A 26984-nucleotide genomic window follows, 5' to 3' on the forward strand; every position below is an offset into this window, starting at 1 on the left:
GGATCCTGGGGTATGAAGCCCTGCTCCGGGTGGAGCTGACGTCTGCAGACCCGGGGCTGCCCCTCCTCGGGGACGGAGCACAGAGGCCACAGCCCCGCGCCCCCCGGGAGGACCCGGTCCCACTCCTTCCCTCGCAACCCCGAGGGCCCCCCGGGTGCTGTGTTGGTGTCAGCAGGGCCACACTGTGCAGCTCAAAGGTGAAAGGTGACCGACAGGGCGCCACGGCCGTGGCCTCGCAGGCAGCCGCCGGTAAGTTGGGAACGATGCAGAGGACGCGCGTGTACGTTTGGGGACGTTTCTCCCCTCTGGCCGGGCTGTCCTCTGCCTCCCGGGAGCCTCTCCTTCCTCCCGCCTGGGTGACCCCGCCCCCGGGGCGCTCCGCGGAGCTGTCGGGGGCGTGGCTGCAGGGGCGGGGCGCCAACCCAGCACCGTCACGTTCCGCGGCCCCGCCTGCGGCCCGGGCGCTGCCTCTTGACGCAAGTCTGCTTAGGGCCATGAATGCAAAGGACCACACGTCGGCGTCGGAGGGAGACAGCCCAGCTCACGGTCTCTCTGGAGAGGCCTCCTGGGGAGAGGATGACCTCCTCGAGGCACCCCTCCGGGCATCTTCCCCTGCCGGCTCCCCCGCCGCCCCGGCTAGAATAAAATAGTAATTAACACCCACTCAGCCTGACGCCAACTATTTATTTTGTTCTAACTGCGTGGCTCCGGTATTATCGCTGCCCACCCTGCCGTTAATGGAAATGTTAATAACCCACACCAGGTGGTGGTGACAGACGCTCAGCCTCTGTATCAGAAATTCTTATTTACCGCTCCATTAAACAACAGAATCACACAAAAAAACAGTTCAATCAAGACTAACTGGAGGAATTTTAACAGCCACATTAATAATCCAAAACATAAATAAAGTTAATGTCTTCCGCATGTTTGCCATGGGCGACTCTACCACAAAATTACTGTTGTGCGATTAAAATGTGAAAAAGGCAGAATTGAGCACGGCCGTTACCCTGGCCGTGGGTTAGGACCATGTGTGCGTGGTCCCGCCCCCGTCCCCCAAGTTTCCCTCTCGAAGCACAGCCAGACCCAGGGCCCGCGACGGCTCTGGGGTCGACATGGGCTGGACAAAGGCTCCCTCCACCGCCACCCCCGGTCCCGTCCCGGGCGGCCGAGGCCCAGGCGCCGCTGTCCCCAGGCTGAGCGGGCTCCACGCCCCCCAGCTGTTCCTACAGCACAGCCCCTTCTCGCCACAAAAATGCTGCAGGTGACAAGGACTTTTGTGATGCTAACACGGCAGGGGAGGGAGAAACCCAGGTGAACACAGAGCTAAGCACGCCGGTTTCAAGACTTATTTCTTTGGCTGCTGAGATCCTCGGGGTCTCCAACCCTGACGGGAGACTCTGACTTGCAGGAAGGCCGTCTGTCTACACCCCCAGTGCAATCGTTTTCTGTCATGAAGGGGATTCAGCCCCACGTGCCGTGCCTGGGTTGCTGGAGCAGCCCCCTCGGACCAGCGCATCTCACCCCCGCTGCCGTCCTCCCCGCCGAGCTCCGGCCCCCAGCCTGTCCTCCATCACCTCACTGCTGAGCCAGGACCAAAAAAAAAACTCCAAGGAAGCTTAGCAAGAAGAATAAGGAAACTGGTCACAAAAACTATTTTCAAAAAAATCAATGCCATGTACTCCAGGCTACAGAAACCACAGCTGGGAGGCTGTGGAAGCAGCCCTGGCTGGTGAGTTTAAGGTCTGGGCTCAGCTGGCGGGACTTGGGACTCTGTCCAGTCTCTGAGCTGCAGTTCCATTGTTTGTAAGATTGGAGGAAATATCAGACGTAAAGGGTTTTCAAGCTGCAATGAAACGGGTGGTGTGAGAGCAGAGCAAGGCCCGGCCAAGGGCACGTGGTGCCTCCAAGCTCGTCCCCGAGGTGATCTCTCTGCCCAGATGATCGCCCGAGGGTTTATCTGGGCACATAGGGCACTGCTCTGTGCGGGCTCTGTCCCCGTAGAGACGGCAGGCGGTCGAGCCACCACGCGCTGACGCGTCTAGATGTCCGTCTCCCTGGTGCCTCCCGCGTGGACCGAGAGCAGCCCAGGTGTGTCACCGTGGATCCTGGTCGCAGCTCCAGGGACCCCACTCCGGCTGCTCCCGGCCCCACGCGATCCTCCGGACACGCAGGGCGCGGCGGGCGCGGCGGGGTGGGCAGCCTCCTGCGGGCAGGTCAGGGGGCCTGAGCTGCACCTCCCGCTGCTGCCCCCTCCTGGCTCCTCTCGCACCGCCCCCCCGCCAGCTCCCCCTGAGGAAGCCAGCCCGTACGCTGATGCTCCACGCAGAGGTGGCCAGGCGAGGACCGGGGGGAGGCCTCTGCCTGTCAGCCCGGCAGACGGGGTCCCGTGCACAACCACCGTGAGCTCAGAAAGGGGCCCTCCCTGGTCAAGCCCTTGGGCAGCGCTGCAGGCCTGGTGACACCCCGTGAGAGCCCCAAGGTAGAGGACCCAGCCGCGCTGAGCCCGGATTCCTGACCCACAGACTCTGCGAGGTAGCAGGTGTGTGCTGTCCGAGCAGCCACGTTGGGACAACTGGTTACCCAGCAGCAGATAAACTAATGCACCCCGACCAGTGCAAGCTCCTCAGGGAAGGCACCCAGCCCAAGGCCAGGCTGCACTCTCCGGGCTTCCAGAGGCTGGCTGCAATTTGGCGTGGCCCCTGTCGTAAACGCAGGATTTCGCGGTGTTCCAGTGAAACACCCTCTGTTAAGGTCAACGTGTCCTCCTAACCAGCCCGGATCCAGCTGTGGCCTTGGCCCCAGGAGTTTGCACGGGAAATCTAGGATAAGCTCCTGGCCTTTTCAACTGGTGGATGTCCTGGCAGAATTACAGAATTCCGGAGCAGTGCAGGAGCTTGAGCGGTTCTGGTTACAGGTGCCTCGGACCAAGGACAGGGTGAGTTAACGAGGGCTCTTAGCTCTGACAGAGCCCGTTCGCACACGTGGACAGAATTAGGGGTGCTCCAGCTGCGGACCAGGACAGCCCGAGGACGCCGCGCGTCCAAAGAGTGTATTTTAAAAACAGTGGTTTCAACCTGAAAGGAGGTGGAGGCCAGAGAGTTCCAGACTCGTAGAACAAGCATATTTTTCTTACGGGTATTTCCATGGTAAAGGTTAGTGTCGAACAAACCCAGCACTTGGTTTCACCCAGCGGTGACCTTTCTTTTCCCACCAACAACACTGCTCACACCATCTTATCAGCTTAATCACTGCTGTCACCGTTACCAGACGCAAAGTTAGAAGTCACTCGAGCAAACCTGCTACACTGCTCGCGACTGTTGTGGGTTTTCTTTTTTTTCCTCTTTGCCTGCAGAGTGAGTTTCCCATAACGGCCAGATCCAGGTCCCGACAGACCACGACTGTACTGGAGCCGACCTGGTCCGCACAACACAATTCACGGTCCCTAATTAACCAACTGCATCCCGTGTAGTTTGTATTCACAAAATTCAAGCTGTAGGGAAAGGATCTTATGCTCATTTTCCCCCTTAGAAAACTGAGGCTTAGAGAAGTTAAGTCACTTGTCCCAGGACGGACTGGATTTGAACTGGAGTCGGCTGTCTCTAGGGCCCAAGCTACTTCCCCAGGGCAGAGTTGGGAAGCTTTCCATAAAGGGCCAGGCAGCATTTTAAGCTTCAAGAGACAGAAGGTTTCTGCTGCAAGAACGCAACTCTGCCTTTGTAGGTAAGGGAGTGGGCGTCTGAATAAAACTTTATTTATAAAAACAGGCACAGGCTGGGTTTGGCCTGAGGGCCTGGTCTGGAACCCTACTCTACTAGGGCACAGACTGGTTGATTTTCCACATTTTTTTTTGTATATTTTTTGCGGTACACAGGCCTCTCACTGTTGTGGCCTCTCCCGTTGGCAGAGCACAGGCTCGGGACGCGCAGGCTCAGCGGCCACGGCTCACGGGCCCAGCCGCTCTGCGGCACGTGGGATCCTCCTGGACCGGGGCACAAACCCGCGTCCCCCGCATCGGCAGGCGGGCTCTCAACCACTGCGCCACCAGGGAAGCCCTGATTTTCCACATTTTTGAACCCCGTGTCTCTCCGCTCTGATGCTGATTCCAGAGGGGCCTTGCTCTCTAAGAGAAAAACAGTGGCCTTGGATGCAGTGGCCACACCGGTGCATCCCAGGACCCCTGACCAGCTAAGCATTCCTGGAGAACCCTCTGGAAACTTTGGTGCTTGTTTTTCTCAGCTGTAAAACAAAGGTAAACTTTAAGCCCCACACCTCAGGTGTGGTGCGTCTGTGAGCCAAGGCAAAGGACACAAGCAAGGGTGGAGGGGTCTGCCTGCAATTCCCACGTCCAGGTGCCACGGAGACCAAGCCGGAGTCAGCCAGGGTCAGAGGTCAGGCCGAGCCCAGGGCTGAGCGGCACCCACTCGACCCGGCGATGAGGCGCTCCGAGGGCAGAGGGGCGGGAGCTGGCAGTGCGGCCGGGGAGCCGAGAACGGGGTGGGGACGGCGGGCGGCTCCCTGGGCGTCTGCGGGCTGACGGGGCACCGACTGTGCTGAGAAGCCGTTATTAATTGTTCTGGGTGTGATCCTGACTTTGTGGTTCTATACGTATATTTCTGAAAGAGTTCTTTCAGAGACACATCCAGGTATTTTTGAATAAAACGATACCACGTTTACAAGAAAGGACGCGACGTCTGAGAACAGGGGAGCAGAGACGCAGGTGGGGGGCGAGATGGGGGAAGATGGTCACCGTGCCTGGTGGCGGAGCGCACAGCGTTCTGTACCCTGGCCTGTCTACTTCCAACTTCCCTCGTTTCCCCAAGTTCAACAACGTAAGACAAGCGAAAGCAAGCAGGCTCTTTCACGAAGAGCTTGACTGGGAGGGAGAGGGCTGGGCCAGCGGTTGGGGTGAGACGTGGGCTCGGGTGGGACGCGGGGTCGCGGCACATCGGGATCCCCGGCTCCATCCGCGCTGCTGGGAGCCCAGCGGGCGGCGTGCGGGAATACCCGACCCTGGGTGGCCGTCTCCGCAGCGGCCCACGTGGAGGCGGCGCCTCCTTGGCGTGGAGGGTCCAGCGTCCACCCTGCCCGCAAAGCTCAGCTGCAGCCCCGCTCCTGCCCCCCCGCCCCGAGCTCGGGGACACTCAGAGGCCCGCCCCGTGGGGCTTGACCCTGGATGGCCTCAGCCCCTTCCAGGACCCACGGGAGTCCATTTCCCTTCTGCCCAGAGCGTGTGCCCTCGTCCCGGGCAGGACCGGGGTCCCCCCGCCCGCAGGGGCCTGGCGAGGGGCGCGCCGCGAGCCACCAGTTGGGTAAACCGCATGGTTCTCTGGAGACTCTGGCCGAAGACGCGGACTCCGTCGAACTGTGTGGCGTTTGCGATCCTTTCCAAATAAAGTGCTACGCGTTAAAATATTCTCTCTAACCTTCCTACGTCGATGGAAATAAAGTTAGGAATAATGTCATTTCTCTACCAGTGCTTCCCGGGCTCCCGTGTCGGCTAGGAACGGCCAGAGCCTGGGCAGGGCGGCGTGGGGAGCCCGGGGGGCGCGAGGCGGGTGCCCGCGTTTGGGGGAGCGGCTGACCCCACCGTGGCTGGAGGAATGCAGGGTGGGCCTGGTGCAGCCGAGGTCCTCCTGGCGGGCAGACTGGGCCCCGCGCTGGAGGCCCCCACGGGCCCCTCTCGGGAGCACAGCGTGCTTCCCTACAGACTCGGGGATGCGCGGACGCGAGGAGCCGGAAAAGCGACGGGGTGGGGTTTGGGCCCAGGAAGGGTCAGTCCGGCGGGGCGGGGAGGACGGGTGGAGGGTGGCTCCAGAGGCTCCTAGCGCTCCCGCGGGAGGGGCCTGGGGGCCAGCTCACCTCCGGGGGGCCCCTGCCCCGCCCTCTGTCCCAGCATTAATTAACGAGGCCCGACCAGGGCCGGTGGCTTTCCCTCTTGCCCGCGCCCGGGGCCGCGTCTGACTGCTCTACGGGCCTGGTTCCGGGGGCGCACCGAGTTCTCGGCGCATCTGCCCCTGCCACCCCGCCCCCACCGCGCTTGCAGAGCACTTGAAAACCAAGGCGGACGCTGGGCTCGCTGTCTCCTTCCCCACGCGGGCCTCAGAGCAGGCGTCCTGGGGTCAGGGGTGCAGGGCAGAGGGCCCGGAGAGGCGGCAAAGGCCCAGCGGTCTCTTGCTATTCTCCCCGCACGGCGAGGGGACGGGCAAAGTCTGCACCCACTCCACCTCCGGGCCCTGCGGCCCCGGGTCGGGTGCTGGAGACGCCGCCTCCGCGGGAGCCCCGGGCCGCGCTCCAGGCACTGGCTCGTGGGTGTGCGCGCCGAGGGGGCCGAGCCCCGGGGGGACCGGGTGATGATCTCGGAGCGTCCCCTGTTCCTCCGGGAGATGGAGACTCCCATCTAAGCGACTCAGGCGACTCCCGCCTAAGCGATGGCGCCGACACACGCCTGGGCCACGGCAGGCCGTCCACCGGCCGTTCCACCCGCTGACGGCCCAGGTGCGAGCCACGCCTCTACCTGCGCACGGCACCGCTGCTGCGCCGGCAGGCGAGGCTGGCCACTGAAACGGCGAGCACCTGCCGTGCTTTTCACACCTTCGCGGCCTGCGTTCCACGAGCGCTGCCCTGGGGACGCCCGGGGACAGGGCGCTGTGCGCTGTGGGAAGGGACGGCGCGCAAACGCCTCTCAGACGAGCGCCGCTTGCTGGGCTTCACGCGCCGTCCCAGGCCAGCGCGCCTCCAAAACCCTCGACCGTCCCCCGAGGCTCGAGGGCTGCCTTCGCTTGCCAGGAAGGGGAGCGGACACGCGTGGGACTTTCCTCTCGTCCTAGCGGGAACCACACACCGGGAGCCCGGACAAGGCAGCCAGAACCCGCAGCCCTCGAGCGGTGTTTTGAGCCTTTAACGACAACCAAAGCAAGAGTTTCAAGATACTCTCCTGTCTTCCGAAGCAACGCGTACGCCAAAGGCAACCCGGATGCCAGCCTGAAACGACTGAAGGGTCACAAATACTGAGTTTGCATGTCCGCCCGTTCCCCCGGGGACCGTGGAACCAGCGATACAGCCCGGACGTTCCACCGCCGACCCGAGCTTTGCACGGGCACGTCCCGCCGGACGCAGAGTGAGTCCTGCCCCCTCCACTGAAGAGCCGACAACGTCCGTCCTCCTGCTGGGTCTCAGGGACAGGGCGGACCTCGGCCCCGGGTCTAATCAGGCGCGAGCTGTTGGGACATCTGGGATCACAGCACAACACGAGGAAACTGCGGGCCGTGGCTCGGACCTGCCCCGAGGGACCCACCAACTCCCGCAAGGGAGGCAAAGGGAGAGGCAGGCCAGCGCCGCGCCGAAGTCCCCGCGTGGGGACCTTTGTGATGGTGACTTCCCTCGTCAGGAGGGTGACGGCTGAGACTGGCCTGGTCCCCCCCCCGGAGCGAGGCTGTTTCCCCGTGAGGCTCGCGCACAGGCACCCCTACCAGCAGCCCGCCGTGGCCCCCGGCCCCCCTCTTCCCGTGCGTCCAGTGAGAGCTGCAGCCCGACACGGCCAGGCGGCCGCACACCGGGCCGCGGGGCCCACGCGCGTTTCGCCGGGCGGTGCGGAGTTCCCTCTCCCCGCCCCCAGCCCCGCGCTCCCGGCCCCACGGCGGCCCGCGAACATCAGGCGTGTCTGGGCGTCGGGCCCGGCCCAGGCCCAGCACGCGGCTGGCTCGGTCGCTCTCTGGCCCGGAACTGCTCCTGCCTGACGGCGACCTGTCTGGCCAGCCCCGCCTTGGGTTCCCACTGGGGTTCTTCTCCTCTGCCTGGACCGTGAACGTCTCAGCTCCGCGGATGGCAGGGTTTGAATGCGGACAGAGCCCACCCGCTCTGGCTTTAAACTGGGCCGAGGTCCACGGGGGAGCGGGATGAACGGGGCCAGGGGCCGCTCGCCTTGGCCTCCACCCCGGCCCTCTTAGGCCAGGCGGCCGGGAAGGGAATCCACTAACAATCTCCACCGTGACCTGTGACGGGGGGCCCCGCGCCCCGCGCCTCAGGGGCTCAACCCCAACTCACGGGGGCCGCAGCAGCACCTCCAGGGGCCGAGCACGTGCAGTCCGGGGCTGCTGGCCCTGCCGGTGGCTGGGATGGGCCGGTCGGGGCAGCTGCTGACGGGGTCCGGGAGGGGGTCCCTGCTCTACGAGGATGGGTGCTGTCACCCCCGTCCCGGGTGAAGAAGCCGGCGGCGGGGTGGGGGGTGGCCCCTGTCTGCTTCCACGGTCCCCACCCCCAGAGCCGGCAACACATGCTCTGCCCTCATGGCTCCCTGCAAGGCACTCAGGGAAGGATCTGTTTTTGACCCAACTGGAACAAGAGCTCAGATGGAAGCCTCAGGCTTTGTTAGGAGGGGCTGGGTCTGCTCTGCTGCTGTCCGGGACCCTCGTGGTGTCAGAGCCCCTGGGGGTTCTCAGCCACCACGCCCCCTGAAAGGGCACAGGCTGCAGGGCGCGCGGGAGCTGGGGCTGTAGGCGCCTCGGGCAGGGGCCCTCTCTCGGGGGTCTCCCCTCCCCTCCCCGGGCCCTGGGGGTCTCCTCCCTCGGGGGCGCTAAGAGCTCTGGACTTCCTGTCATGTGTGATTCTGGGGTCGACCAGGCTGCGTTGCTTCCCTCCTTCCTTTCTGTCTAAACCTGTTCTCCTCCTCTTTCACTCCCCCAACATTTCAGAGTGTTTGCTGTGCACCAGGCAACCACGAAGCCCCGAGGACCCTGGACACCGGGGTGAATCAGAGGGGTCTTTGCATCACAGACAGGAGGTGCAGAGAGCAGAACGGGTGGCGTGTTCCGGAGCAGAGGGGTCCCTAGTTCCGCCCAGGCCGGGGACAGGGCGGCCAGGCCTTGAGGGGCTGGCCTTGAAGTTGGGCTGAGTGGAAGATTGGGGGTGGGGGTCTTTCCAGGGACTGGAGGGGAGAGCAGGGGTTCCAGGCAGGTGCAGCGCGGTACGGGTGTGATGGCGTATGTTCTGGGGGAGTGGCCTGGGAGGTCTGGAGACACAGATGTGTCCCAGGCAGGGGGGCAGCCTCATCCTGAAGGTGGGGCCTGTCCTCCAGTAGTAAGTGTCCCGAAGGCCAGGATATGGGCTCCTTTCAGCTGTAGAACCCCGAGAACACAGAGCTGGGCCTGGAGATTTCACAGGGGTGGGGGCGGGGGTGTCCGGTACAGCGGTCCTGCTGAGGAATCCGCAGACACATCTCCCAGAAGCAGCTCTGGCCCCTTGGAAGACTCTGCCATGAGTGCCGCACTGACAGCTATAGAGCAAATACCCAGTTCCCTTCTGGCAGCAGCATCCAGATCTCCCCTGGGGATCTGGGGACCCTTCCTCCCATTCGGTCCGTGTGGTCCAGGTAGAGATGACATAATCCCCTGGCTTTGGGACCTCAGGCCATTGGCTGCAGCAGATGGGCGCGTAAGGCAGGCTCACGGGGGCCAGTGGACGGCCACTGTAGGCGCCGTAGAAAAAGGAAACCCTCTTTCTGCTGCCTGAAGCTACAGGGCCACCTTGATGAAGAGCCCGCCCCAGACAGGAGTGAGCTGAGAGTGGAACCAAGAGGGGACATGGGACCAGCCTGTCAGGGTGCTGGATCCAGCCATGCCTGAAGCTGTACCCAGGCTCTTCAACTTTTCTGTTACGGGAATTGATAATTGATTCTTTCAGCTTAAACCTGTTTGGGTTTCTGTCTCTTGCAAACTGGACTCCTTACTAATGTATTATCTTTATCAATTGGAAATGCCTGGACTCAGAAATCAATCTCAATGAGAAATCTCCTAAAGATTACGCTTTTTCTCTGAGGTTAAAAGGATTTAAATGTTACATATTTGGAGTGGAGGGGACCCAAAGATCGTTAACTCTCAGCCTCTCACTGCTCTGTAGATGGGCCAGGCCAATCCAGTAACCACAAGGCCCTCAGTCACTCACTCACCACTTACTGACTGACCAGTCCAGGCATGTCCTGGACATTTATCCTGCAGGTGGCACAGGCAAGTTGGGGGCAGAGTTGGGACAAGGACCCCGGTCTCCTCACTCCTAGCCCGCAGCTTTCCCCTCTGCACCACGGTCCTCAGGGCCAGGGCTCAGAGAGGTGAAGTAAGTGGCCCAGTATCACGCAGCCGGAAGCCGGCCGAGCCGACACTCAGATGCTCAGGGCGGGCTAACTCGGGGAACCGCGTTGTTTCCAGGCTGTTCTCGCACAAGTCTGAGTGCTCGCGACATGACGAAGCGTCTGGCCGAGTGAGTGGAAGTCGGCCCCAGCGAACCTTGTTTTCTGCAGGCCTGGTTAGCAGCACTGCACGGCGTCGGAACGAACGCGTGACGAGGGGCCCTGGGGCCGTGAGAGGCGGAGCCTGGGAGGGCAAAGGGTAGCAGGCAGCCACGCTGGAAGCGCGGGCACCCTCCTCTCAGAACGTTCTCTGCAGCGTAAACACAGACGGCAGAGGGACGCGCCGAGGGCCGAGCATCCGCCTCTGCGCCCCGGCCCCCGCTGTCCGTGTTCCTGACGGAGTCTGTTTGGAGGCTGTCGCCCACGCCCCGGTGGCAGAGCCAATGGACAACCTCCTTCCGTCCCTCTCGGCGAGCCCCCCTCCTCCCCCCGGGGAGAGTCAGCACGGGGGCAGGTGTGTGTGGGGAGAGGGGCCCCCACGGAGGGGGCGGGAGCGGCCGGCGCCCTGCGTCAGGGCCAGGCCACTCGGGCTCAGCCTCAGCTCAGCACCTGGGAGAAACACCTGGTCACCTGGTCCACCCGAGTTCACAGCAGCTCCACCGCAAACCCGAGAGGTGGAAACCACCCAGGTGTCCACGGATGGGCCCACAGGTAAAGAAAATGTGGTGTCTGCCCACAGCGGACATGCCTACTGCATGAGAAGGGACCGAGTCCGACACGCGCTACAACACGGATGAACCGAGAAAACACGCTGAGTGAGGCGAGGCGGGAGCGAAGGGGAAGTGCGGCGAGCCCGCGTGGGAAGCGCCGAGGCTATAGGCGTGTTCACAGCCAGAAAGTAAGTTAGAGGCCGTCGGGGCGGGGGAGGTGCGGGGCGGGGGAGGGGTCTGCTGACGGGCGAGCGGCTCCTGTCTGGGGAGATGAAGGACCCTGGAGGAGACGGGGGTGGGGGGGGGTGGGGGCAGGGGCCACACAACAGGTGAACGTGCTTCACGCCCCCGAGCCGGACGCCTGCCAGTGATGAGGTCGGCACGTTTCACGTTAACTGTGCTTCTTTAACCACGAAACAAACACACACCCAACAAGCAAACGCAGAACTAGACCCATGAACCGGGCACACCCCGCGGTCGCCCGCTGGCTGGCTGCGGCCCCAGTGCCGGCCGGCTCTCCCGCCCAGGCTCCAGCCCTGTTCTCTGGACGTCTGCCCTTGGTCCTGGGCCCGAGGCCCCGTCCGGAGTGCCCGGGCCCCCCCAGGCTGGCTCCTTCCCCTGGAGTGCAGGCTGGCGGTGGGCAGGTCAGCTCTGCAGGCCCCAGCTGGCCGGCCGTGCGCCCCTCAGCCCAGCGGTACGAAGGCCCGCACTGACGCCCAGCGAGGGCCCAGAGCTCCTGCTCCGACAGATGGCACGCGCCACGTCCCCTCCCTGAACTGTCCCCCCCTTGCCACGTCCCCCGTCTGCCCGCGTGGGCTCTTCTGTGGCCAGGCCCATGTCCTCCCGGAACGCCTGGCCCCGGCCCCACCTGCTCCAAGGAACCTCCACCTCCCCCGCAGACAGACACTCGTGTGGAGGCCAACGCGACCTCCTGGTGGCTCACTTGCTTTATCCTCGCTTACACGAAGATACTGGGGGACCGTTCCAGAAAAATCCTGCTACGCTAGGCCCGCAGTGCTGATCGGTTTACAACGATACCCTCTCCAGATTGCAAAGGTCACCTGATGTGTTCTGTGCGCCGGCCGGGTGACCAGAACCCCTCTGTCCTCCGGCAAGCCTGGGTCTCTGTCCTCGGAGGGACTCCAACGTCCTTCACCCTCCCAACCCCGCGCCAGCAGGTCTGAGCAGAACCCTCAGGTCATCTGCCAAGCCCAGAGGGGGCGGCCGGCGGCGGGCGGCGGCGGGGGGGTCGCTCTGTGGGCCAGAGGGCCGTGCCGCAGGGCAGCTGGGGGCAGGCGCGCTCTGGCCTCCACACGGGACACCACGTCTCCCTGTGGGTTCGCCCCACAGAAGGGACGGTCCTTGAAGCAAACCCAGGGGCCACCTCTTACCTAAAAGGGGTACAAACACGGATCCACGTGGCTTTTCGAGGCCTGGGAAGGGCGTGTTACAGATGGTCAGGCTGACTCAGTGCCGGGGCCACTGCCCGGGCCCGGCCAGCGACGGCAGGTGACAAACATTCCCCCTCCACACACGGGGGCTCCCACACACCTAGGTTCCCACGGAGGCGAGAGCATCGCTCCCCTAGAGCAGGTCCTGCTAAATCCAGACGTTAAACACCCCTGGATCTCAAAAGCAAGACTTGGCCGCTGCCCCCGTCGGGACACCCAGCCCTCCGCCTCTTTCCAGCCACGACCGGAAGCCCCCCGCCCCGCCAGCAAAATGGCCTTCATCGAGGGGGACGCCGCCGGCGCCTGAGCTCCGGGCTGGGGGCGGGCACGCGGGACCTACCGGCCTCGCCGACGAAGACCTCCACGGGGGCGCTGGCCGGGCTCTCGCCGATGACGTTGTAGGCTGTCATGACCACTTCATAGCGCCGGTACTTCTTCAGATCTGCAAGGGCCGGGGGACAGGGGTCAGCTGGCGGGACCCCTCCCTTTCTCAGAAAACTCCCTCCGTGAGCCACGCTGAGGGACCAGTGCCCCTTGAGGAGACGCGGGGGAAGAGCTCTTTCTTGCAGAGAGAGCTCTGCGAGGGGCCTGCCACCCTCTGTCCCGGCATTAGCGGCACTCGTGAGGCAAAGACGCGACCCATCCTGCGCTCGGGGAAAGGCGGCGGCGGCGGGCCTCTCTTCTTAGGGAAAGAAGCTAGGATACAGGGCCTGACCCGGGCTCGCCTCTTGGTCCAGAACCTCTCCGTACGCGTAGGAACAGACGGAGCGAGACCCTGGCCCAGCAGGGCAGCCAGAACCTTGAGCACCTTCGAGGGGGAGGCGTGGCGCTCGGATCCGCCGCACCTCTGCTGAGCCAGCCGCTCGCTGGGAGGCACGATTTGCAGGAGCCGCGCACCCAGGTGGTCCGGCACGCACCTGGGGCCTCGGGAAAGCCACGCCACGGGGAGAACCTTCCAGAATGTTTTGGCTTAGAGGTCAGCTGCTCTCACCGTGTTGGCTAGCACAGAGCTCGCGCCTGGCTACCTGGCCTGGGCGAGGTGTCTGGATTCACACGCCATTTTCTTCCCGGGACACGGCCCTTAGAACCTCAAAGGCCCCGGTTTGCTGACTTGCGTACATTTCACGGCCAAGGTTCCGTCCACGTGGTCCAGCCGTGCGGCCAGACAGACAACCCGGCTTCGTCTCGACCCCGGGACTCGCGTGGCCCGGGAATCCACGGAGACACGCCAGAGCGGAGGCTGCCGCGTGGTCGGGGCCGCCCCCCCCCGCACTTCGTAACCACGATTGGAGGGCCTGGACGAGACCCCGGGAGGGAGCCCTCCTCGCTGGGGCCGGGCCTGCACTGGACCCTTCCCCTGGCTCCTCGGGGAGGTCACGTCCGGGGGAGTGCCCGGCCCAGGAGGGACTTGGCGGAGAGACAAGGAAACAACCAGGGAGCGATGGGTCGGGGGCGGTGAGTGAGGACATGACGGATGGACGAGGTGACTCTTGGGGAGGTGGGACAGCTCCGTGAGCCCCGCCCCGGCTGCCAGGCTGGTCAGCTGGCCCAGGTGGTGGCAGGATGAAAGGGCACGGGCTGGCAGCCAGTGCCGGCACACCTGGGGCCGGGGGAGGGCCGGCCCCCCGCCCCCATTTATCCTCTTTCTAATCCAGCCACCGCTCTGTGCTGAAGTGAATCGCATGGGGGCCCCTTAGCCCTGCACTCGGTTGCTGAAACCCATCCCCAGCCAGGAATCCAAGGGGGAGCAGTTCGGTTAAAGAGGAACGGAGGACGGACGGATAAATAAATGGGGTGTGTGCATGCGCTGGACGGTCCCTCAGGCTTGAGAAGGAAGGACACGGATGAAACTAGAGGTGAACCCAGCAGACACGGAGGGACCAGCACCGTGCGACCCCACTTCTGTGAGGTCCCCGGAGGAGCCACGGCCACAGAGATGGGAAGCAGGGGGTGGGGACCAGGGGCTGGGGGAGGGGACGGGGCGTGTGTTTCACGAGGGCAGAGTCTCAGTCTGGGAAGATGAGAAAGTTCTGGAGACGGACGGTGGGGACGGTTGCCCTACAGTGAGAACATGCTCAATGCCACTGCACCGGCCCCTTAAAAACGGTGAACGTGGTAAATGGCGAGTTATGCGAATTTTACCACAATAATTAAGGGGCTTAAAAAATACGTGGAAGGAGCCAGAGAGATCCGCCCCCTGCCTTTCCTCCTGTCCCAAACCCGAAGACCGGCTGCCGGTACCCCACACTCCCAGCCTCTGCTTCTGGAAGTTTCCTTTCCTGTCTCCCTGGTGCTTCCGGCATATCGCGAGGCAGTGTTTGAGGGGCAGTTCCAGAAACGAGAGCCGTGAATCCAAGCTGGCTTCCCCTCGGACCCGTGAGAGGCCACGCGGTGCCGCCGGCTGCTGCCCGCCCCACGGTCACACGGCGCCTGCGGAGGGCGGCGTCACTTACGCGTTAACTCGTAGGTCGTTAACGTGGAGCTGCTGTTCACCGTCTGGAAGCTGCTTTGGGCTATCAGGGGCAAGCAGAGCAGAAAGGCGGTCAGCACGCAGGGAGCAGCTCTCGCCATGACGGGCTGCAGGCGCGGAGCAGGGGGCCTGGCCGGGAAGCCTCTCCACCCCCGCGTGGTGGGGTCTGCTCGCCGGGGCCCCCGTGCTGCCTGGAGGGCCAGCCAGGCCCCCCGGCCCGTGAGGGGGTGGCGTGTGCTCAGCCCTCAGATTAAACGGGTCAAGTTCGCATCTGGCACGAGGTAGCGTAGGCGGCACAGGAGGAGATGGAGATCGGCGTCTCCCGGGCAACGCCTTACCAGGCACCTTGTCGGGCTACCTGTGCTCAGGCGGTTCCCTGGGCCGAAGACAGGGACCAGGAGCCCAGACCCCACCGCACCCCCTCATTCCACGCATCCGGCTTTGTGACGCGGCCCAGGGAGGAGCTCGCTGCCGTCTGGATGCCAGCAAGGGACACCCGGGGTGACGTTGAACCTGGGGCCCGAGCTGCAGCCCCGAGGCCCCAAAAGGCGGGCTGGGGAGGGCGCAGCAGGAGCTGCCCAGAGCACGGGTGACCCTCGCCGAGGCGCGAGGCCCGAGCAGGCCCCGGCGCGCTGGCGTGAAGGCTCAAGTAGCTCCTCTGACAGTGTGTGGGGCGCCCGGAAGAGAGGAGGCGGGGGGCGCGGCGGCCTCCCCGGCAGCTCCAGAGCTTCCTCGATGGCTGCGGGAAGGACTGTCGGAGTCCGCGGAGGGGCCTGGCGGGTGCAGGTGAGCAGGCGGATGAGCCGGGACAGAAGCCGGGGCTCCCTGCAGCTGCCCCAGTGCACCCCAAACCTGCTCCACTGGGGGCAGCCCCGCGCGGCACACGCCCTGCGCTGGCCGGCCGACCCCTGCCCCACCCGAGCCCCTGCTGCTCTGCTTGCCTGCCCGCGCCGAGCTGCGCCGGGCCCTGCGCCCCTCGCTTCCCGTCACATCCTCGGTGACGTCCTTTGTGCCCCGACAGTCACCTCAGATGGCTCCTCCTCCAGGCAGCCTCCCTGGTCCCCCACCGGCTGGGGGCCTCTGCTCACCGCCCCTCGCTGTGCCCTGGGCCGTGCGCACCGTCGGTGGGAGGGGGCAGAGCCGCGCCTCCTCCAGCCCCCGAGGCCCAGGCCTGGGGGGCGGAGGCACCGTGGTCACAGGCACCTCCCTGCTGACGGTGCGTGCGGGGGGAGAGCGCTCACCTGTGAGCTCGGCCCGCAGAGCGGAGGGGGTCTTGAGCGTCTTGGACTCAGCGGCCGAGGCCACCTCATACTCCAGCTCCCGGTAGTAGATCCTGTATCCCTGCAGGAGGCCGTTCAGGCTCTCGTCCCTCGGGGGCTGCAAAGACACCACAGTCAGGGGACCTGGATTCGCGAGCGGCCGCCTGGCTCGAAGGGATTCACCAGTCCACACGGAGGGCCCTCGGCCGTTGGCAAGAAAGCCGGCAGGTGTCACGCTGATGAGGAGGGCGCGGGCGACTCGGGGACAGAGGCTGCTGTGCGGCTGTTTCCCCGGAGCCTGGGGCTCCTGGCACCTGTGAGTGCGGGCGCGGGCCTCTCCTCCACGCCCAGCCCAAACCCCCGAGCCCCAGGGCTGAGGCTGGAGACCGTGGCCCGGGTCTCGGACGGGCGGGGAAGCTGCCCGCAGCCCAGCCACGACCTGAAGGGAACCGTGGCTGTGGCCTGGCTCTGCATCGTCCGCCGCTGGCCTCACCCCGTCCCCTCCGCCCCTGTCCCTTCTGTCCACCCAGGCTGTGGCCGTCTCGCCGGGACCCTCGCTGACCCCTCCGTGTGCCCGGTCACCCCACTCTGCCCGACTCAGGCGCAGGCCGCAACCCACACCTCCCCCTTCCACGTCAGCGCGTGACGGCGGGGCTCGTCTGCCTCCTAAGAACCCGGTGGAAGCCAGGCGGCGGGTAGCTCGGTGACGAGGCTCAGCTCGAGGGAGGACGTGAGCCCAGGACCCGTGCAAACCCGCACTGGGTGCAGGGTCTGGTCAGGCAGGGCCCAGCCAACTGTCCCTTTCCCTGCGGCTGACAGGTCTGCCGGTAGCAGAAAGGTCGTCTCATTCCACACGGAATCCCAATGAGGCCACAGCACCGACCCCGGCCGGCCTTGGGGGCTTCGGGCTCCAGTTTCCCCTCTGGGACCCTCAGCGAGTAAAGGATCAAACCTCCCAAACTGTGACCAGACAGACGGGCCAAGAGCACGCCCGTGACCCCTGGCTGCAGGGGTCACGAGGCCTTGCCCGGGGACAGGGACGCTCCCTGGATTCCTGTGACTCTACAAGGCCACCGCCCAAGCGGTGCCACTGCGCCTTGGTACACAGCGTCCTGGTGCCTGAACGGAGGCCACAGCTTTGGTAGGAAAGCCCCTCTGTCGCTGGTTGAACTGTGTCCCCCCAAGAGATATGCTGACATCCTAACCCCTGGTACCTGTGGATGTGAGACCTTGTCTGCAAAGAGGGTCTCTGCAGATGTAATCAAGTTAGGAAGAGGTCACACAGCGGTAGGGAGGGCCCTAAGGAAATGCCTGGCTGCTTCTTGGAGGGCGCTTCCATTTTATTTGTCTAAGTCTTTAACGCACCTGCCTTTTAATCCAGCAGTTACACGTCTGGAAATCGATGCTACACAAACATTCGCAGACGTGCAGTCCCGAGTCCTACAAATACAAGCTCGGGACTACCCCCCCCCAAAAAAAAAAACCACAAAAAACCCAACAACGCCAAAACCAATCCTCTCTGGGTCTTTCCAATGACACGAAGACAACAGGACGACCTTCCAGCTTGAAGGGCACTGACGGCAAAATTGCTTGCAAACATAATCGCAGACTTTGGACTGGTGAACGCCATCAGGTATTATAATGGTTAATTCACACCGGCACCTAAATGTTCAACGTGACGCATCCGTGAAGACAAAGCGCATGTTAAGAGGCAAAATGTACAATCTGGCAATTATCTGACAAATGCTGAGACTATAAAAAGACCCCAAGGTTCTTATAAGATGAGGACATTTAGACACAGGGACGACGTCACGTGAACGCAGAGGCAGAAGTTGCAGGGAAGCGTCTAGGAGCCAAGCAGCAAGGAGCGCCGGGGCCTCCAGAAGCTGCGGGGCGGCAGGGAGGCTGCCTCCCTGTGTCTTCAGAGTTAACCGACACCTTGATCTTGGACCCTGGCCTTCAGAACTGCGGGATAGTAGATCCCTGTTGCACTAAGGCGCCCGGTTTGCGGTGACCTGTTACGCTAATTGATGCCGGAGACAGGGTCGGTGCTAACGCATCACAACAGGGGCTGAGACGCAAATCGTGTGTGTGTGTGTGTGTGCGTGTGTGCGTGTGCGCGCACAAGACACGCACGTCTATTCATAAGGACGGAAGGCGGCAAATCTGCCACGTCAACTCTAGCCCTGTTTTCTTATTGGCTACAGTGGAGACAAATTACAGTCCTTATTCTGTGAGGCTCCCTTCAAACGCAACTCTTATAACATGCGACAGAACGTTTATTTCACCCTTCTTTAAAAAAATGCAACGGATGGAAAAGTTGGAAAAGTCTACGTGTAAGAACAAAAGGAGAGACGTTTCTCCACCCAACACCTAAGTTGTACAGAGAAGGTCCAGGGCACGGCAATGCATTCTCCGTGGCCCTTTGCCGACCGAGGCCAAGCAGCTCCAGGGCCTCTGACCCTGGGGACCCCGGTTGCTCGCAGATGCGGCCCCTGAGGGAGGGGGAGGCCTGGGCCCCACCCGTCCCCCCCCCAGCGGAGGCCCTGGGCCGAGGTCCACCAGGTGGTCAGCAGAGCTCCTCTGCTGCGGGGGGACCTGCCTGCACCGCCAAACCCTGCGCCACTGCCGGGCAGCACGGCGCTCGCCCCAGCCCTGCCTTCTGGCGCTGACCCGCTCAGCAGGTTGAGGGCACGTCCTGAGTGATGACACACGAGGTGCCAGAAAGGGAGGGCTCGCTGCAGGCTGGAGCATCAGAGAGAAACATACAGGGCAGGCGACCGTGGAGCTGGCCCTCGCGGGAGGAGGGGCTTCGATGGCGGAGAAAAGGCAGCCCACGTAGTGGAGGTGCAGGGATGGGCGGGGCTCAGGCGGCAGGGAGCGGCCACTAGGAGCAGCCGGCCCGGGCGTCGATCGGCACTGAGCCGGGACAGGCTGGGTCCGGCGCCCACGTGGGCGGCCCTCCCAGGCCCATGTGGAGCTGAACTCCAGGAGACGGGCCTGAACGGAGAGCCCTCAAGTCCACAGGAGCCTGTTAATCGGGAGTCGGGAAGATGCCCGGGTACGAGAGACAAGACCCGGGGGCTTCTGCTTCCCCTCTCCTGGGAGAGGCCCCCGCGCCCAGGCTCATGTGCGGCACCGGCCGAGCACCCAGGGAGCCCCGGTCCACCCAGATGACGCCAGCGTCCCGCCCGAGAGTCCCGGGGCATCGTCGCTGCGGACGAGGTGGGAAGGGAGAGGCGTCTTGTATACAAGGCGGCAGGGTTGCGCGCAGGGAAGGGCCCGGGTGGGGAGGGGGCAGGACTCCCACCACGCGCCGCGGTCAGGGACGGGCTGGAGCCGGTGCAGCGGGCTTTCCCACACCAGGCAGGTCGCGGGGGGGGGCGCTGGGCTTGGGGAGGGTCCACGTGGAGTCTGAGGCCTCACGGCAGGTACGAGACAGAGCTGGCACTCAGCTGCTGTCGTCCTGAGGCCTGAGCCCGTGACTTCCCGTGACTTCCGTTTCCTGGAGCACAGAACGGGGATTCCCTCTGACGCCCGCCCGTGGGATTAAGTCCCGATGGTTCAGCGGAGCCCAGGAGGCCCTATAGAAGCCGGCACCAGCGTGCCTGCCCTTGAGACACAGCACCAAAGCCCAGCAGCCGTCACACCTCCAAGCCCTTGCTCTGGCTGTACGTGATGCTTGGATAGCTGTCTCCCTGCCTTTTACTGCGGGAGTGAGGCAGGGGATAGACGGGCCCCAGGCTGGAGTCTGTCCCCTGTGGGGGGACAAGGGCAGACAGGAGCTGAGCCCCGCCCGATAAAAGGTAAAGAGACCACGTATTCCTCACTCCTGAGGTCCAGGAGACCCGCCCCGACTACACGTGTGCAGAAAGGCCCCTCGGAGGTCAAAAGGGATGGGGCGCCACCCCGCAGTAGGTGATGTCAACCTACCCATAGGCCTCTTCACTAGAATCCATCTTGGCTACGAAACGCGCGCGCACACATGGGAGGACTCCGAGATAAACCGAATACGGACTCAGAACCAAGCAAAGCAAGACGACTGGCTGAAGAAACCCGGAAGAACTGCCCCACATAAGTGATTCAAAGCACCACGCGGGCGCGACTCTCTCTCTGAGTCCACGCGTGCGAGTCTCTCCACACATATCCTTTTTCCTCCTAATAAACAGTTTACTAGTTTCACAACTTTCCATCCCTTTGTGGGAATTCATTTCTATAGAGCCGACGGGCCAGGGCCTTGTCCCTGGCCACTGGTCTAGTGGCTATAGGAGTCAGGACTCTCACTGTTGCAACCTGACTTCAGTCTCTGGCCGGGGAACAGAAAGGCTGCTTCAGGCCGCCGCAGGCCGAGGCCACCCCAGATCAGGAGGCCCATTCATCCTGTCACCCGCCACCTCTCTCTGGCCAGAGTCAGGTGTTGCCCTCCGCTGGCTTCGCGCTAACGCGTGTAGAGCTCAGTGCGCTAAATGGAAGCTCTTCAAGGTCTGGAATGTGTCCTGTTCACCTCAAGGGGCTCAGCGCCCCAAGCCAGAGCTGGTCCTCTGCACACAACAGAGCAAGTGGTGAGGAAAGGAACAAAGGCCAAGAGCCGTCCTGAAGAGGCCCCGCCGCCCTGTCCCCTCTGCCCGGGGAGCTGCAACACTCCTCTTAGGAAGGCGCCCTGTACAGCACCGAGTCCCCCCTCCCCGGAGTCCATCGAGCATGATGTGATCTGTTCCTTCAGGACGTTTTCTCTGATGGAAAACGGCCTCAGAATCCACTGCAGCCACACGAGGGGAAATGCATTTGAATGACAGACTGTGTGACCCGCTGGAGGCTTCAGAACAGCCAGCTTACATGCTGCGATCAGTCCAGAGATGTGAATGCCCAGTATGGGCTGCACTCAGTGCGGACACAAGGCCCACACTGTCTAGAATATACGCGCAAATCCTTAGATTCCAGACAGCACTGGACCCGTGAAAGGCACAGATTGATTGCCCTACTATGAGGACTCAAATCTGACAGCCCATTCAAATGGGTCAACGGCCTTGAAATTACAGGCGGTGTTTGCATTTTTAAACAAATTACAAAAAAAAAAAAAAAAAAGTTTACAGGTGAAACATTTCGTTTGGGATGCAAATCTCTATTTAAACGTAGTTCCTTTGTTCTGCTCACTCTGATCTAGTAAATTACCCGTAATTTGAATTATACTTCAATTGCCTGGCAGTCGACAGGCATTTATTTCCACAAAGCATCATACGGACCACCTCCTGTTCAGGCTTCCTGGAATTAGTTTGTTCCGCTGGGGTCTGAAGGGGGACAGCTGACAGACACACATGCCAAGAGCCTTTGGTGCGGCTCTCGCCACTTCACACAGTGTTCTAACCGCAACTGAGGGCTTGCAGCCCGGTGGCCAGAGGCGGGATGGCCGGGCTGACAGCCAGCACCTCGTCCACAGCCACGTATTCGGAGGCGATGAGGTGACACAGCCCTGAGCCGCGGCCTTCCCAGCAACTAGGCCTTCACCTAGTTACTGGGCAGCCAGACCCCAAGCCTACAAACAAAGCACAAACCTGGCGGAATTCATTCAGCACAGCCCAAAGGACCTATCTGCGTTTGGCTGATCATGTTAGTGGAGGGTGGGAAACGGAGGTACCTGGGACCTTGAATTTCCATTTCGAATGTTTCTCACCTCCCATCAGAGGCCCTGATGGAAGTCAGGCTGTAGAGGTCTAACGGGCCTCGGATCAGAGACCCTGCAGTGACGTCAGAGGTCCCCTTGGACCTCCTGTCTTTATGGAGGAGGCAGCTGGAGCCAGAGAAGCGTCTGGGGGTCAGAGTCACGCAATGGCAAACCGGGGCCTGCAGAGCAAGCCCGGGCCCTGCTCCTCTCCTGGGGCGCCCTGGCCCTTTCCGTCCCGCCCTTTCCTCCTGTGCCCGTGCGGTGCAGCCGGCCAACATAAGCCCTCTCCGCTCTCCAAGGCCACGTGCACACCATCGTCTGTGCTTGCTTCCCGCTGATTCTGGACGTGACTCCGGCATTATCTAGACGACCGTCATCAACCCGGAGGAAGACGCTCGTGCCCATGCGGCCCACCCTCCGGACCCCCAGCCCACAGAGGCCACTCCTAGTCAGCCCCCAGCTCCCCGTGGCTCCGAACCCAGGCCACAGCGCCCGCCCCCCATCTGCCCTCCCCACGGCCCGCCGGCTGCAGGCGCAGCCCCCGCCCAGGATGGCAGCCCCCATCCTGGACTCGGGAACCTCCCTTGTTGGCCAGATGCTGTGCCCGAGCTCATCACGGCCCCCGGCCCCTGCCCGTCCGTCTGTGTGCCTGCCCGGCCCGGCTCCAGCCCTGCTCCTGAATTAGCCCCCACGCCCTGGCGGGATCCCTCGCCCTCAGCTGGGCAGACTTCCTTGGTGGTTCTGCCCTCAAGGAGCCTCACGGTTAGCAAAAATGATCCAGAAGTGGAAATCAGGCAGAGAGAGGGCAGCAGGCCCTTTCAATGCTGTATCAGAGCACTGCTAACAGCTCACCAAGGATTGTTTGATTATTTAGGAGAAGGTTCCTTGGTTTGACTCAAGACTTGGAACTAACAAAGATACATGTCATCCTGTTGATGTTGTCTGGCTGGAAATAATTTCTGTACAAACGATGACCCACTAGGACGTGAACCAGTCTTGCCACAGAGGCCTTGCTCTGCCTGCATCCGTCTCCAAAGCTCAGTCCGTCTGTGCTCTGGGCACCCCCTTGCCGCCCTGCTGGGGCCCCTCAGTGCGCTGAGCACGAGCCCACTGCGCGGGCCGCGACAGTCCTGCATTTCCCGTCTCGAAGTCACACTCGCCGTTTCCCCGCACAGTGTGCGAGCCCGACTGCCGTGTCCCCTTTCTCCCACTCCACCCCGATCCGGGGCCCGGCAGGCGCCGGCTGACCTCGCGGTCGCATGGACGGTTCCACCAAACGCCGTGGGACTCTGGGGCCCTCACCTGCCACTGGATCAGAACAGACGAGGTGGTGTGCGGCGTCACAGAGACAGAGCTCGGAGGCTCTCCCGGAACTGAAATACGAGAAAGAAGAAGGCAAGGATTAGGCTGCTCGGCGGCCGCCCGGACCGGCTCCCTCCCGGTCCGGTCAGGAGGCAGGGCCAGGCCCAGCCCCCGAGAGCCGGGAAAAGCTGGCCAGCCAGCATCCAGCCTCCCTCTTCCCTGCGGATGCCCTTTCCCCACCCGCCAGCCTGTGTCCAGGAGAGAAGGAACCTCAATCTGGCCTGGCGATCACAGCTCACGTCCCTGACCTTCCCCTCCAGGCGGACCCCCAAGACAGACACGCGAGTCTGGACCTCTCCACGGGGCGCTGCTCACACCAGGGGAGGCGCCCGGGGAGCCCCTGCGCTTCCCAGATCTCCGTGGGGGCCACCCCTCCCCCAGAGGAGCATCGTGTTTTTGAGGTACTCAGGTCAGAGCGACTTCTGAACAGCACAAATGATCAAGCCAGGCCACAGTGCCCTTGGCCTTAGACACGGACGTGACTGTCAGGGACGGAGGCTGACTTCCGGGGGCTGGAGGGACGTCTGCCCTGGTCTGGGTCTCGCAGCTCTGCTCTGCTCCCTGGGGGACAAGGTCGCTTTGACCCCTGCCCACAGCCCTGCCCTGCTCTCTGGAGTGTCTGCCACGCCCAGCAGGCCTTCCTGACACCCCTTCCCCACCTCTGCTCCCGCTGGGCCTGTGCGGCCCTGTCTCAGAGGACGGATCGGCCTCCTGCCGGCTGCCCCACTGTGACAGCCTGACACCCGACACAGTTAAGGTTCGGAAGTAGGCTCTGAGCAGACTATGACAGAGGAGTTCTCCGGCCCCGCCCGGCACACCCTCCTGACGGGGCCCTGGGTCCCCCTGCTCTGTGAGTCTCCCCTGCACCTGCCAGGCCTCCCCGTCCCGCCCGGGGACAGCTCGCTACCCTGTGCCCTCCGACCTCCCGCTGTTCTATCTTAAGGCCCTGATCCAGCTTTCCTGATCACACAGGATTACAGTTACGGGGTGGTCTCAGTACCCTAGACACTGTCATAAGGAAGCGTTTATTAGCAAACCATCCACAGGCTCCCAAGCCCCTCCCCCAGCACAAGGCTGCCCACCCCTGGAGTCGGTCTGTGCCGAGAGCTGGACTTTGAGACGATGCAACGAAAACACAAGGCCCTTCCACGGCAAAGAGAAATCGCAAATCTCCGAAAAGGAAGGTGACACGATAAGCGCATCAAAAGGAGTGATCTGAATATGAAAGGGGTGAGAGAGGCCCTCTTCGGACGTGCCCGTGAGGGGGCATCCTGCTTCCAGAGTCCTTCTCAGAGACACCCCCCAAACCAGCGTGCTGCATTTTCTTTCTTCCAACCAGCAGTGCTTAGCTGAAGTGGAACCTTGGTTGCGTTAAACGTAGGATTAAAGTGGGAGCCACAAAAGACCACCTCGGTTTCTTCAGGGCCACGTCCCGCGCGCCCTCCCTGAAGTCGGGGCTGCAGCCCCCCATGAGCTCGCGGGCGTGTCCCCGGTCAGGACCACCAGGGGGCCCTGGCAGCTTCTACTCTTGCAAGTGGTCTCCGCGTGCCCCTGGAGAGCTAGAAGGGTCCCCGGAACCCCTTAGCTGGTCCTTCAGGTCCCTGGCGGCCTGGGGTTGGAGAAGCTGCCCTCCCAGGTTACAGAAAGAGCAGAGCGGAAGTGGGGGGGTCCCGGGGAGAGCAGGCGGAGATGGGCTGGTGTGAGCCTCGGTCGGTCCCCTGTTGCGTTAACTGGAGGAGAGGGTGCTGGGGCAGGTCTGGGGATTATCATAAAGCACCGCGGGGCCAGCTAAGGGTTGGGGCCTGCAGTCCGGGACCAGAGGCCAGCACCGCTACGCGGCAGCGTCCCTTTCCAACCCAAGCACCTGCCTGTCCGCTGGGCGGACTCGAGGACACCGTCTCCCAGCTCCTCCGAGGCTGGTTTGATCATCGGTTGACAAACGGACTCACGACGGATCTTCGGGCCCAACTGCTCTGAGCAGGACAGGGCAGGTGAAAAGCCGCCTGGAGCTGTTAGGGGGGCCTCGCTTCCACCCCCGAACTGTGCTTTTGTCAAGTGACAAAACTGGGTGGCTCGTGAATGAGAAAAATGGGGAAAACCTCTTAAAACACAGCTACCCCAGGGCATCTATCTTCAATGACCCTATACGTTATTCGGTCTCAGGGATGCTAACGGATGGCCGGGGTTTGGAAGCCAATCAGAGAAACCTCCTCCGTTTGGAAGCCCCTGAAGTCTTGACTTACGGCCCTGGGCTGTACAGGAGCGCCCAGCTTCTGCTGCTGATTGAATTCCGCTGCGCACGGCCGCCCCCCCGCCCTCCGGGGTGACCCCCTCCGGGCTCAGGACGAGGGTGGGCCTCCCGAGGAGCCAGGGCTCCGGGGCGCCAAGGCGGCAGCGGGAAGTGGGCCGGCCCCGTGCTCACCGTCCTGCAGCGTGGTCACCGCCTCCGTCTCTGCGCTGAAGTCGCTGTCCCCTACGTCATTGGTGGCCTTCAGGCGCAGTTTGTAGGAGGTGAAGGGCCTCAGCCTGGAACACGGAAGAGAGCCGTGACCGCAGAGACCTCGGCCTGTCCGCGGGCCCGGGCGGCGGCGAGGAGCGGGCGTTCCGGGGCTGGGGCCGAGTCCCTGCCGGCAGCGGTGAGCCGGGCGCCCGGGACCGTCTGGGGAGCAGCTCCCCGACCCCCAACCCTGGCCCACCGGCCGGTCTGGGGAGACAGGAGGTTCCCGGGGCGGGGGCGGCCCCGAGCTCCCAGCAGGGGGAACGGAGCTCTCGCCCAGGGCCGCCGGGGAGGGACTAGGCTCCCCGTAGTCAGGGACACCCGTGCGCAGCAAATGGCCGCCCCGAGCAGCTCGGAGAACTCCTCTGGAGGAGCCGGTCACGCGGGCGCAGGCTCGGAGCGTCGGGGCGCGGGGAGAGGCGCTCGGCGGGCTCCCCGCCTCCCGCAGGCCGAGCGCTCCCGCGCGGCCGCCCGTGCCCCGCCCGCCGCGCTGGCTGAGCCCGACGGGGCGGGGCGCACGCGCCGCGCTCGAGCAGCTGGACGCCGTCTAAGCCGCGGGCGGCTCCGCCGGGCAGAGCGGGGCGGACAGAGGCCCTCGCCCTCCGCCGGACGCCTGGTCAGCGGCTGGGCCGGAGGTGGGAAGAGGGGCCTCGCCCTGAAGTAGCACTGCCTCCCCCCTTAAGTGCGGCCAGGACGACGCTGGCTGTCCATGTGAAAAGATGTCTCCCTCGGCCCACGGATGAGATTTTCGGGACATGAAAGCCCTCCTCGGTGCCACCACTGCAGGCTTCCTCCCTCGCTTCCGTCCTTCCATCCATCCCCACACCCACGCAGACGGTCCGCGTGCCCAGCGCAGAGCCACGCTGACGACCGAGGCTTCAGACAAACTCCGCAGTGTGGACGGCACACAGACCTTCCCCCCGCCCCCCGGGGGCGCATCCCTAGCTCAGCCCCGTTCAGCACCCGCCGGCCGGCCGACGTCACCGCCCTTCGGGTGTTACTTCCACAGGAGCAGCTGAGGGCCCCGCGTCCTCCCTTCCCTCCCAGCAGTGGCCGTGTCCCAGGCGGCGGCCCCGCCGTCCTCTCCGTTTCCCGGACCCGAAGATCCGACGTGATTCTAGACGCTCCCTCCCCATCCCTCGAGTCCAAGCCGTCTCCAAGTTTCCTCAACTCGGTCTAAGCACAGCCCTGCCCGCCTCAAACCGGCCCTTCCCCTGGCTCTGATCCAGCCTGTAGACCAGTGGTTTTCAGACTGAGCACTGAGGAACCCCTGAGACTCCAAGGAACCCCCTGGGCGTCCAGGGCCTCCGTTCCCCCCGCGTCAACCAACAGCAGCTGCACCTCCATCTGGTCTGCAGTTGGTTCTGGGTGACACTCTGTTTAGAGAAAGGTTTCTGCTTTTTGAAAGACTGACAGACATTTCCGGAAGCCATGATCAGAACAGTTTTCTCTA

General features: G+C 63.4%; 1 protein-coding gene across 6 annotated transcripts in view; it reads right to left on the reverse strand.

Annotated features, from left to right (window-relative positions):
* SDK1 (sidekick cell adhesion molecule 1) overlaps positions 1-26984 on the reverse strand; it is a 786274-nt gene that overhangs the window by 47428 nt on the left and 711862 nt on the right. For all 6 annotated transcript variants that reach the window (XM_067012701.1, XM_067012698.1, XM_067012699.1 and 3 more), the window contains 5 exons: positions 25457-25560; positions 22975-23045; positions 15993-16128; positions 14735-14794; positions 12622-12723 (listed from right to left, as the gene is read on the reverse strand). In XM_067012701.1, the coding sequence (XP_066868802.1) occupies positions 12622-12723; positions 14735-14794; positions 15993-16128; positions 22975-23045; positions 25457-25560 (473 nt within the window). The remainder of the gene's footprint in view (positions 1-12621; positions 12724-14734; positions 14795-15992; positions 16129-22974; positions 23046-25456; positions 25561-26984) is intronic.

Source organism: Kogia breviceps, chromosome 14 (genome assembly GCF_026419965.1).
Source record: "Kogia breviceps isolate mKogBre1 chromosome 14, mKogBre1 haplotype 1, whole genome shotgun sequence".
Lineage (NCBI taxonomy): Eukaryota > Metazoa > Chordata > Mammalia > Artiodactyla > Physeteridae > Kogia > Kogia breviceps.